The 13,294-nt window shown below is 35.9% G+C and overlaps 2 protein-coding genes across 7 annotated transcripts in view; one reads left to right on the forward strand and one right to left on the reverse strand.

Moving 5' to 3' along the window:
- Nucleotides 1–108: 108 nt before the first annotated feature.
- LOC106134266 (TATA-box-binding protein-associated factor 11-like protein 4) lies at nt 109–2,977 on the forward strand. The gene is made up of 5 exons (XM_060948906.1): nt 109–365; nt 940–1,044; nt 1,394–1,829; nt 2,040–2,224; nt 2,419–2,977. The coding sequence occupies exons 1-5, from the start codon at nt 314–316 to the stop codon at nt 2,550–2,552; spliced, it is 912 nt and encodes a 303-aa protein (XP_060804889.1). The 5' UTR covers nt 109–313; the 3' UTR covers nt 2,553–2,977.
- A 719-nt stretch (nt 2,978–3,696) lies between these two features.
- Nucleotides 3,697–13,294, reverse strand: part of LOC106134326 (probable cyclin-dependent serine/threonine-protein kinase DDB_G0292550) — a 35,372-nt gene continuing 25,774 nt past the window's right edge. For 3 of the 6 annotated variants that reach the window (XM_013334345.2, XM_013334343.2, XM_060948900.1), the window contains exons 4-10: nt 11,538–11,674; nt 11,027–11,226; nt 10,389–10,507; nt 9,414–9,552; nt 5,567–7,150; nt 5,139–5,374; nt 3,697–4,842 (exon numbers count right to left, since the gene is read on the reverse strand). In XM_013334345.2, the coding sequence (XP_013189799.2) occupies nt 4,634–4,842; nt 5,139–5,374; nt 5,567–7,150; nt 9,414–9,552; nt 10,389–10,507; nt 11,027–11,226; nt 11,538–11,674 (2,624 nt within the window). In that variant the 3' untranslated portion in view covers nt 3,697–4,633. Of the gene's footprint in view, nt 4,843–5,138; nt 5,375–5,566; nt 7,151–7,287; nt 9,073–9,413; nt 9,553–10,388; nt 10,508–11,026; nt 11,227–11,537; nt 11,675–13,294 lie in introns of all 6 variants that reach the window. The other 3 variants (XM_060948902.1, XM_060948901.1, XM_013334344.2) reach the window with 3 other exon arrangements.

A 13,294-nucleotide genomic window follows, 5' to 3' on the forward strand; every position in this document is an offset into this window, starting at 1 on the left:
GGTTTTCATCTGCATAGACTATAATGTGAATGCGTTTTATTTCTGACGGTAAGATGTATTACTTAACTGTATGTATTTTATATCTTTGCGTATCGTAAACAAGGTCACAATCATAAATGACGCAGTCATGCCGGGAAAATTGCAGCAACTCGGCTCAAATAAAAGTGTAAAGAGTGGTGGAAATAAACAAATTTGATTTTATTTATATAAAATACGATTCAGATCAAATTGATTTATCCAGAGATTACAGTTTGGATACTGACACATTGATAACCATAATTTGATTGATTTAAAATAGCTTAATTAAACATAAATGGCAGATAATCCAAGTAGTGACGGGCTTTCAGAAGCTGAAAGACTACGAGGCAAGTTTCTAATCTTTTACTTTTCTTGACTTCATTTTCACATGAAGTATAAACACATGGTTATGACATATACACATGCATGAATCTAAAGCTGAAATGGTTACGAAAAGCATGCAATGGTCTTGTGATTTATGATATTTTTTGTTTGAGTTACCCGCGTAATACAAAATATATGTTAATTTCTGTCCCTGAAGGAATTCCGGACAATCTTCTCTCAGTGCCTTAGTACTCCCTTAGCAATAAACAAAACACCCTACATGTTAAATTTCAAATCTCCGCATAGCCCAGCTGAGTGGTACACACACACATATAATCACGTCTACATCCCTTGCGGGGTAGATAGAGCCAACAGTCTTGAAAAGACTGAAGGGCCATGTTTAGCTGTTTGACTTAATGATAGCATTGATTGAGATTCAAATAGTGACAGGTTGCTAGCCCATCGCCTAAAAAAATAATCCCAAGTTATAAGCCAGCTGAGTGGTCTTTTTTCTATTTATAATTGTTGATAAGTCAATCAATCAGTCAGTCAGTGTCTTTTTTTTTATATATAGATCATATTGTAATTACCTTTCAGAAGAGGAATTAGCACAAGAGCTGGAGCATAGTGACTCAAATGAAGATGATTCACAAGAAATATCTCTTGAAATTGAAGAGAAATTGTTGAAAGATGAACCTGAATGTAAGTCTTCAAATGTGGCATTTTTACTTTACAATCATTGAAGACTTGTTTTTCTTCTCTCTATGAAGGGCATATATCAGTAACTCTTGACATCCTGTATGTGTATAAGTAATAATGCTATTGGGATTGCTAAAGCTTGTTTTCATTTACTGTTATTTGTTAATTTATTACAATAAGTGTGCCTGTGAAGATTAAGGACCATGAGTTACTTTTAAGTCTCAAGTAGACTTTTTTTATTCAAACAAATATTCTAGTTTTGGAAAAAAGGTTTTTGAAAAACTGACCTAATTAAACCTAGTATATAATTTTTCAAATTATTATTTCACAATGACCATTTGTTTCTTTACAGATACAACTCTTGTAAATTATGGGGAAAGCATACAAAATGCCAATATTGAGAATGAGATTGTGGAGACATACTCAGATAGCTCCCAAAATGTTGAAACTGTGCATCGGGCCGATGAGCTTGGTAACATCTACTCAGAGAATTCAGATAATTTCATAAGTACCCAGCCTGATATCACTGACCAGTACGAAACTTACATCAATGACTACTCATTTGATAATAATCATATCATTGACACACCACAAAACACCAATAATGAGAATTATAATGCCAATGAAATGAAGGATAACATTGTGATGCCTGATATGAATGAATTTCAACAAAGTGAAACCACAACTAATTATGAATCTCAAATGACAGAAGAAATGTTGATTAGTGAAAGAGAGAGGGAGAAGAAGAGCAAAAAGGAACTTGAAGAGGAGGAACGGGAGAAGATGCAGTATGTTTCATTTATCTTCAAATAATTTAATAAGATTTTTGAACTTGACTATTATCTTTCTATCAAAATGCTATTTTTTCTCACCTGATTCTTTGATATGGCAGTTTCAAACATTTCAGAAGGCAGGAAGACATTCGCTACTCCTGTTATACTTTACTCAATACTCAAGGTTGCCAGTTTATCTTGCTTTTATTTTAATTGAATTTTCAGAGTGCTTGTGTCAAACTTCACAGAAGAGCAGTTGGATAGGTATGAGATGTACAGGCGCGCCGCTTTCCCCAAAGCTGCAGTAAAGCGTTTGATGCAAACTATCACTGGATGCTCAGTCGGTCAGAATGTTGTTATAGCCATGTCTGGTATTGCTAAGGTATTCGTGGGCGAAGTTGTTGAAGAAGGTTAGTGATTAATAATGTCCCTTATGTAATTATATATCCCTATGATTTTGTCTTGAGTCTACCTAAGTAATTCACTTTGGGGCTATACTAGTTCTATTTTTGTGTGATTTGTCCCATAGTGGTTCTTTAACCGTCATTCTTCATAATACAAAGCTTAGATAATAGTATTTAATTAATTTTAATTGATCTTTCAGCACTTGAGGTTCTAGAGAAATCAGGAGAAGCTGGACCATTACAACCTAAACATCTCCGAGAGGCACTGAGGAGGCTTAGGATGAGAGGAGCCATACCGACAAGAAAAGCACACCGAAGCTTTTTTAGACTATAGCAGACATTGTGTCATCTTGTGTGTACATACTAACTCATAAGTGTAAGTTTCACTTCAATCAAAACTTAATTGGTTTTACTAACAAAGATACGCAATTTTAATTGAACCTGAACCTTTAAAAATTGTGTGAAATGTCATTGATATACTTACCTATCCCAAATCAAATTTTATAAGTACAATAAATAAGTTTTGATTATGTTTAGTAGTATAAAGAAAGATTTGTATATTAAAGTTTTTATGTAAAACATTAGTGGAAAAACTATTAGAATCTAAATGAATTACAAAACTGTGCTGTCACAAGTGTGAAAAATCATAGTACCCATGTTTTTGGTTTAGTTGACAGCTAACCATTTTGTTATTAAAACTGGCAGTTTGTTGTATTATATTTTGTAATAAATAATAAAAATACCAAATGTTTAATAAAATGTTAATTTTATTACACGATAATTGTTATTTAATTTAAAACAATATACAACAGTAACTAAGGATTATTCATAGTTCGAAAACTTGAAAACAAAATCAGTCTTGTTAAATGGCCAACTACATTGTAGACGAGAGACTGGAAATCCTTGGAAAAGTTCAATACATTCAATAAAAAATAAAATGGCTATCATTAACAAAAAACGTGTACACAAATTCCATTCAAAACACAAAAACATGAATTGGCACTCAATTCTTATGAAATCATACAATTTCTATTTTACAAAATAGTCCAGCTGTATTGATACAATAATAAATATGAGTTTTGGCGCATTAAAAGTGCATAGTGGACATTTACCGGTGGTGTTTGTACTTCTGTGTTTTTTATAGCATGAATTCTATTTTTCCACCTTTATTTAAAATGGGTACTGCAGAACACTAGCCATATACACTATGCAAGCAATAGGTTGCATAGAGGTAAACATACGCCAGTATACACTCTTGACACGTAAACTAGAGCACTGTATATTCATGTCGTTCATATATCACAGTTTTCATTATTTCCAGGATTGCTCTGGCCAGTGTATTTGGCATTTCTTGTAACAGAAATAGAACATACACAAATAAATTACATGATAATAAAATACAACTGATAATAATTAGCGCTAGCTAAGCAAGGAAGGCACAAATTAGTTATAGATAGCATTTTGGTAACATTTGTGTAATATATTAATATTTATCATAAACCATATATTCGGAGAACACTTATAAAATATAAGTAATGGTCCAATATTGCCACTTTGTGCAAATTCAAGATTACATTTTATGTGCATTTTGGTAAAAAACTGTTTCTGTAGGCACAATATTATATTGTATTAACAATATTAAGATCTACAACAATTTAGAGAAGTGTAACTCTGATAGATTCATTTAAGTTGATGTTAGAAAGTTAAAGTTATGGATTTAAAAATACTTCGACAAAGTAAATTGTTAGGAAGGTATATAAAAAATTCAACTTTTCGTACCTCAATAACTTTGCTCGACTTTTCGCATATTAAATAAAATATTTACTATTTGGGAACATTAAGGCGTCAAGCTTGCATTGCTGTCCAACCTTTTTATAAATAATTCATACATTTTATGCATATTAGAACGTTTAATCCCAAATAGTACAAAAATAGTTTACGCAAAGTATTGCAGGTGAAAAATCCTATTCATAGCTTACAATAGAAGCAAACCAAAAATGCGAGCACCTTTGTGCTGTCAATATCGAGTTGATATTTCGTCTCTTTTAAACGAATAAAATCATACAGATCTTACGTAACAATCGCGCCACCACGCCGTCACTATAATAGACTAGAAATCGTCTCACAAATAAAGACCAACCAATGGAACATATGGGAGGAGTGTAGATTCATCATTTTGCATTGGGAAACTTCATTTTTAGATACTAAAAAGAACCAATCGTTTTGTCAGAAATTTAATTCAATGCTTTTACAAAGTTGTGCCGAGTTGTCATTCGAGCAAAATTTGAAGCTCTGCACTAGCCCCATGCCATCACTTTTCACATTTATTTACTCGAAGGCTATACTCCATGAACACTCGTTCCACAAAATAATAATCTATACTCTACCACTTTCAAGTTCCAGTGAGCGGTCGGTTCACACTCGCAGCCGCTTGACGCCGCACTGTATGCAGAACTTGGCGGTATCGACGGGGAACTTGCTGCCGCACTCGTGGCAGAACCGCGACAGCCTCTGCGCGGGCTCCCGTTGCAGCGAGCACTCCGAGCCGCTGGAGCTCAGCTGCCCGCTGTGGCGCCACGCCGCGGGGCTGCGGCGCGACGATGCTCGGGAACTCACGCGTTTCTCTGCAATTACAGTTCATTTCATTTAAACACATATCACGCCCCCTTTCCTTGAGGGGTAGGCAGAGTATCTTCCAACTTTTCACAATACCATCATTCGTTCATTCACATTACTTCATGCAGGCTCTCGTCGGTTGACGGTCATTGACGTTAATTCATAGAATTCGAATTAATATAAAACTATAAAAGTGGTACCTATGTGACACCATAACGTTTTCAATTTGCATCTTAATCCTGAGATTTATTGGAAAGCTTTACAATTACATAAGTGATACAAACAAGCTTGAGCTAACCGATACCTGCAACTGAATGACTCTCTTCCTTATAAGAGGCATGCATTTCGATCTGCGGCAAGGGCTCGTCCAGCTCCGCCGATCGCTCCATCGCCAAGAACTCTTCGCTGGACATCGAACGCACGTCCTCCTTGTGACTGCCCCCGGAATCTGAACCCGCGGGAATTTGCTCCAGTGACGTCAAACCATTCGTCTCTTTGGGATTACACAGCGATAGTTTCGATGGAGATATTCTATTTAAGCTAAAAACGTAAAGAAACCTTAATGAATTTTTAAGAAATTATATAACAACAATTCGTAAGCTTCCGAGATTTCGAAATAAAGTATACGTAATAAAAAAAATTAAGTTTCCAAATTGATAGTCTTGTTAAAACACGTTGAAGTAATCTCTTGGCAATTCCACTGACAAGCGGAAGGTGTAAATAAAATTTTACCTGACTAACCTGCTATAAGCAGAGTCGTTGCTAACTTTTCCATTTGGCGTATAGTTTCCATTAGAAACGTTGTCAGCTTTCTTGTTCATTCGATCCGCTTTGACCCGCATATCTCGTTTCGTGGTACCATTGTGTGACGAAGTATAATTAGCCACCTCTTTCATCGACTTGCTCTCATGTCTTTCAGATTCGTAGAATTTGTCGAAATCTTTTAAGGATTGCATTAAATCTTGCTCTACTTGGTCGGCTTTTTTACGACTCTTCGCACTGTCCTGTTTTATCGAGTTTTTCTTTTGAATGGAGTCAAGGAGGGAAGTGGAACGCTTCACAGAGGATGGGAAAAGGCTCTCATTCACGATATTGTTACTGCTAAAATTAAGAGACATTGATTTGTTAACTGGGATCATGCCGTTACTACTACTCTTAACTACGGGAGACGAACACATACTGTTCATTTCAGACACCCTATTACTATCAGTTAACTCAGATCGCTTAACTACTCTAGTTGTGGAACTACATGTCCTTTTTTCCGCTTTTTGCTTATTAATTTCATCATCAAATGAAATCATAAACTCTTCTATATCAAAATCCTCGCAAAGAGAATCGTCGTCCCTGATTGACGTTTTAGAAGCTATACTTTGTTCTAAGGACGACATAATTTTATCATATTGTGCACTTAGATCATCTATAGTTGGGGCAGTAGATTTTATATTATTGTTACTTTCTATTTTCATACACTTAAATTTAGAATTTAAAACATCATTTGAATTATCATCCTTGTTATTTATTTGTTTATTTGTGTTAAATGATTCAAACTTGGCAGGCAAATTTTCCGTCGTAAGTAGTGATTCCATGCTACTAATTATATCAGGATTATTTAAAATAATATTGACATTAAGTGGCAAGTTATCATTTTCATTTATAAGTCTGGGGTCTATATAATTACTATCTGTCATGGATGAATTATCGTCGGTTAGAACCACATCAAGGTTAACAAAGTTTTTCTTTTCGTTATCTCTATTTATCTTATCTAATTTCACGGGTTGCTTTATTGTACTTCTTTGGAAACTGTGGTACATTGACGTTGCTATTTTTGGAATTTTTTCTTTTGGTTTTGGTGTACTGTAATTAGAAGCGGTGTAACTCGAAAAGGACCTATTAAGACTACTGTTGCGATTAAAGTAGTTCTTATCCATAGTACCTACGTTTTCTTTACTGGATTTTGTGAATGTTGTATTTAATTTTGTTTGACTAGATTTCTTGTCATTCCTATTTAATCTAAATGAACTGCATCTACTACCTATGGTGTTTGTGTTTTCATTGTTTGTGCTGCCGAATGATTTCATTCTTTGTAAAGTTGGTGTCTTTTGATATGTCTTATTTAGTGTGTCTTTCATTAATTTAGTGTTATCTGTTCGAAGATATGAGGATGGTGTCTTTTCTTTAGTGGGACGAAGGATAGGGAGTGTTCTGTTGGAGTCTTTGGATGCATTGTGTATTTTCTTAGGAATGTTTGTGTCTGAAGACATGAGTTCTTTCATCTGTCTAGCTGCTGATACGAACGGGTCGTAATTATCGTCAAGCCTGAAACATTCAACAAGCGTTGTTAATAATAACTATCACATACATTTGTTTAATAAGATTATTTTACTTACAATAATAACCTATATAAGTAAGCTTAAGGAAGGACTGAGGGAAATGGAATAAAAAGGTGGTCTGACCTCTTATTTTCAATACGCGGGAGCTTTAGCGGCGGGGCTTCTGATGTTATCGACTGTCCATCACTATTCTCTTCTTGCTCGTTTTTTATGAATGTTTTTGCGCGATTTTGTTGACTCAACATTTCGAATTTTCTGTTTGGTTTGTATATCCTCTGCATTCTTTTTTTATTGCATTTTAGTTTATTTTCAAACTTGTTGTTTTCTGATATATTGGGTAGTTTTAACAGCGGGACTTTATTTTCCTGTACATACTTTTCTTCAAGCTGTAGTGCCATATTTTCGGGGATCAACTTTTGTTCAGAAGGTCCACTTGCAACATTATCATAAAATTTCAACCCATACACGGTTATGTGTTCCATATCGCAAACATTTTTACTAGTTTCGTCAATATTTGTTACAAGTGTATCTGTTTCAACAGATTCCCTATTTGCACTTTTTAGTAATTCCTTTAAATTATTCTTTAATTCTTGAAATGTGTCAGAAAATATGTGTTTCTCGGAATCTGCTGCCATATTTTCTAAACTATTACTATTTATAGCTTCGAGGGAATTTGTTTTAGGTGTACAGATATTTTCCATTTCTTTTTCTATCTCAGACATATTATTGTGACTTTTGTTACTTATCATTTTGTCTGTTATATTAAGAAATTCTTCTAAATCATCTGCATTTTCTGTAAACTTCGTGTAAGTTTCACCACTCCCATGACGACTAAAGTTATCTTCTACAAATTCGTTATCTCCATTTTGTTCTATAGAATCATTGAACGTTTCCGCGCTTATATCACGACCATAATTTTCTTCTAAATTTTCAACAGATGGATATTGGCTTTCACCACAGTTCTGTTCGGATACTTGATACGTTTCCTCTGTGATCTGGCTATTAAACTTCACATTGGCAAATGTATCAACTTTCTGGCCGCCGACATCAACAGATGGTATATTTCCCTTAAATATATTAGACGTTGAATCGGTAAAATCAGAAATTAATTGATCGGACATGCTGGGTGTAGTAATGTAGTCATTAGATTCTGTCGTTGTATTATATTCTTTGGAAAAACTTTCTTTTACAGAATCCAATTTTGCTTCTATGTCGCACGAGCTGACGACAGTCAAGTTTTTGTACAGTAATTCAATCTTCGGTTCGGGTGTACAGGTGTCTGTCAATTTTAATACATTATTAATCTCTTTAGATCTTGTTTTACGGTTCTTACTAGATTTTTTCATTTCTGGGTTTTCATAAATTATGCATGGTATTGATGGACATAACAATTCCGTGTTTATTCCTATTGATTGACAATTTTTATCAGATTTTTTCGAAGCATCTTCAAGGCTATCCAGACTCATACTGTTTTCTTTTGCTAATTTACCAGATAGTTTTCTTATTTTAACTTTCGCCTTTTCTTTGGCATTGGAATTCATTACAGATTTTTCTTGTATTTTTGTTGCTATACGTAATTTGGTTTTAGTCTGTTTCATTACTCCTACTTCACTTTTAACATCCGAAGTAGAAACACTTTCACAACTTTGGTTATTATTACGTTTAAAAGATCCCACATCTTTCTTCTTCACAAGTGGTATCTGACTTTTGTCTACTGTTTTTTTATTGGAAATATCTGCAGCTTCTTTGACTGACTTTTCTTTGTATTTATTTGCAAGTTCTTCGAGCTTTTTCAATTGCTGTTGTTTTTTTACATTCAGTCTGGTTTTGTTTTGGTTTGCGCTTTTCTTTATGTTAGGATCGGTGCTACTTGTTTGGACAGAGGATGGTTGGGACTCTTGGGGTTTTCTACAATAGGGAAAGGAAGGTGAATTTTTCGTAGCAAAAATCTATTGTAACAAACAAGGAGACAGGAATAAGTTGTTAATTTAAAATTCATGAAAATAGGTACTTATAAAAAGCAAATTAAAATATGTCTATACCTTCCTTTCCCCTTATTCGCTACTTTACAAATACATATAGTAAACGAAACCCTTTAGAATCACGATATTTAAAAAATAAAACAATGATATTTTTCACTCCTTATGGGCATATTGTACGATCTCGAATTAGTAAAGCATGTCCATTGGGTTTCGTGTCTAAGCCAATAATGATAGATAACTATGTAGTTTTCAAAAGAGAATTCATACCTTGAACTGCTGAGGTCTCTCGCAAGCCTGGCTTGTCTGGCTTTCACATTGGCGTCTCCGGAACTGTTGTTGGAATTTCTGGAGTTCCTTATAACTGGTACGTGGGGAGACTCCTCGTGATCGTTGCTCGATAGAGATTCTGTAAGCCACAAATCATGATTACCACACAACAATTGTATATATGTTGACCAAATATGGCGAAGTCTCAAACTTTTAGTCTTCGACCGTGATGTGACTATAAACCAAATACTTAAATTCGTAACATTGGACATAATGTAAATAAATATAAATATATACGGGACAAATTACACAGATTGAGTTAGCCTCGAAGTAAGTTCGAAACTTGTGTTACGAGATACTAACTCAACGATACTATATTTTATAATAAATACTTAGATAGATAAACATCCAAAACCTAGACCAATCAGAGAAAGTTCGTTTCTCATCATGCCCTGACCGGGATTCGAACCCGGGACCTCCGGTGTCACAGATAAGCGTATTACCGCTGCGCCACAGAGGCCATGATGAATGTATCACATCGTTGTTATTGACATCAAATAAATAATTGGAAAACTCCTAAGTACTTACCCCTCCAAATCACAGAAGCAGTGACGGATCAAATTAAACTGCGGTGTTTTCATCAGTGACGCCAATTTACAATGAATATCTAACAGACTACTGCAGTACTTAGGTGTGTGTCTTACTTTGGATCTTTTACGCCTCTTTCCCGGAGAGGTGTGCAGAGACTACATTTTTCAACTTGTTACGATCTCTGCGCAGTTCAACACCTTTTGCTTTATCCTAATAAAAATGTAACTAATAGGGGGGGAAACTAAAGTAGAAGCCAGTGCAACAGAATCAATTATAACAAAACAGACTGAATAAATATTATTTTCATTAACATTTTAAAACAAGCTCGTCTGGTACTATAGGTATTTTTTATTGTAAACGCTAAGAAAACTTGTCGTAACTTGCCTGAAGCCCTAGTTCTGCCCGTCCTGTAGTCGCCGTACTCGCGCGGCGGCGACACGCCCCGCGACGACTCCACCGACGCCGACCGGCTGTTCGACGACTTGTCGCGGGTTTGAGACGATCTGTCAAAGCAAAAAGTTTGTTTCTAATTGCGAACATTCACCAAATTATCAAATCTTAATAATGTTAATGGATTTCAACAAAAAGGGAAATTGTCTGGTCAGTATTGGGGATCGAATGGTTAACGTGTAATATAAAGCTCAATGCAACAGGAGGCAGAGTTTAAAATCCGACAAGGATCGTGTCCCAATCACTCTTTTTACGTACTTATCTATATACATACATAGTCACGTCTATGTATATCCTTTGCGGGGTGGACCCATTCAGCTGTATGGCTTAATGGAATTGAGATACAAATAGTGACAGGTTGCTAGCCCATCGCCTTTAAGACGAATCCCAAGTTTATAAATCTATCTCTTAGTTGCCTTTTACGACATCTATGGGAGAGATAAAGGTTTGTACTGCGTGCGCGCTCGGCAGCGCCTTGTACTGCGTGCGCATTGAGGCGCCGCTTGGTATCAGTGAGTTGCGGCGGCGGATGTAGGCGCCTGTCTCGATAGGTACAGAGAGGGTGGACCGACCGCCGGCCGCGCACGGGCGGCGCCTTGTACTGCGTGCGCGCGTTGAGGCGCTGCTTGGCGTCGGCGAGGTGCGGCGGCGGCTGCGCGGGCGCGGCGGGCAGGATCTTGGCCTTGTCGGCGCACCACTCCACGTGCCGCTCGAACGCGCGCGGCCCGAACGCGCGGCTGCAGTGCGGGCAGCGCTGCAGGTCTGATGTCGGCTGGGGGCAGATCATTATAAGCTACTTAATCAACGTTGATAACCGTGGTTTGAACCATTTAACAGATGGACGGACGATCTGGTCTATATTCCTGAAAGCTTAAGACTGAGAAGTATGGCGTCCTTTGCTAGACGCCTACATTATAGCTTTGGATGAAGAGATATAATGAAAGGCAGGAAAGAGGCGTGATTTTTTGAGGCTGTATGATGTTCCTTGTCAACATTCGTCAAAAACTTTATAGGACCCAATCAGGACAGTACCCTCTCTTTCGTAGTAAATTAATTCTTCTAATGGTAGTTTTTTGTACATACCTTAGTGATAGCTGTTCTGACAGACTGTTGCTTTGGTTTGGGCGCGACCTTGGCGGTGTTCGGAGGACTCTTCTCCAGGAATGGGCTGTTTTCTGGAAGACCGAAATTCTTTGGCAAATACTGTTCCAAGTCTGTACCTGAAAATCATTTTCCGTCATTACAATTCTTCGCTACATAATATTTCATTTTGATGAATATTAGAAAAAGAAAATTTCCATACAATGACGTTTCATCAGTCTGTTCCATAGTAATTATTAGTTTAAACTTGTTGTGATCAAAATCATAAAAATTAGACGTTAAACAAATATAAGTAGCATTATACATGGAGCCTTTGCCTGGTACCTATATTGCCCGTTAAACGTAATAATCACAGGTATTAACATTTTCTAGGTATTGTTCTGTAAAATTACTTAACAGCATTGTTAAACTAACAACCAGTTTTGCAAACACTTGCGTTAAAACGGTTACTTATTGTTTACGGTAGCTATAGGTATGAACTCTTAGTCTTCGAGTTGATGAGTCACTTCATACCATACCTAGTTGTTGCATAGTTTTGTAAGATACTGCGAAAAAATATTTTATTTGAAATTTTCTGAACATGAACATAGATAAACTAAAAGAACACGACGAAAATTCTATAGCTAATTTAAATTACCTATAGCATCACGCTTTGTCATTTTCAATCAGTTACGACAAGGACATACAAGCTTTAAATTAAGATAAAAGCAAAATAAAAGATGGACGAGACAATACCACCTCTCCCATGTCAACTTGTTGATTAGCCATTACCTTATTATATTACACAAAGACATGTAAAACGTCACACTCTATGGTTTCTATGGCCGTCACTTCAGAAGTGGGCGTGTGTTGCTAAATAGTTCATAAACAAATATGTATAAGTAATTTATGTAAATACGGGACAAATTTGTAACTAGTCGAGTTGAAACATACCTACATATTATGTCCATGTCACAATAGTGCATTTCAATAGATATTTAGGTTTACATGTTAAGGCTTTTAAGTTTTGTTTATTAGTGTCAGCGCAAAAGTAAACAAGGTGTGCTATTTAAGCTTCTAGTAATAAATTTCCAATACCTAAGAAAATATACATAGGAGAAACATCCTGAGGGAACACAGTTAAAAAGACTAAATGTGTAACTATATGATCCAAGATGAGATAGGTTTCTCTATCGATAAGGTCAAGGATATCAAATTAAAATAGCTTCAACTAAATTTCCCACTCCGAGATCGGATTCTTAAAGGGACGCCGGGGTCCGGCAGGGTGCAACCTGCATAATGTAGGTACCTATTAATAACACAATACCGACAGAATATAAAAATTAGTATTAAACAATCATAATTATTCTATTTAATGTCGGTAAAAGTGTAGCATAACATGGTCCCATAGTTTCCAAGGTTAAGACAACATTGTGTAAAAGTATTATCATGTCATTTATCATGCCCTATCAAGAAGCAAGATAAAGAAAAATTTCCTACGTTAATTCATTCAGAGGTATTATTCGTCATTGTACCTATGTTAAAGGTGCTGTTGTTCATAACAGATTACATTTGCGACTTTTTGAACACGTTCATCAATACCCGGATGCTCACTGTTATTAGAATTCCACGTTAGTATTAATTAGTGATGTATAGTGAAACTTAATTGAATTAGTTGCGTTAGTTAAAACGTTCACACAGTGTAGACAGATTCTAAACGAACTTCAAACAGACCACCCACTCACCGCTATTAGCACTAG

Source organism: Amyelois transitella, chromosome 17, assembly GCF_032362555.1.
Source record: "Amyelois transitella isolate CPQ chromosome 17, ilAmyTran1.1, whole genome shotgun sequence".
In the NCBI taxonomy this organism is placed as follows: Eukaryota; Metazoa; Arthropoda; class Insecta; order Lepidoptera; family Pyralidae; genus Amyelois; species Amyelois transitella.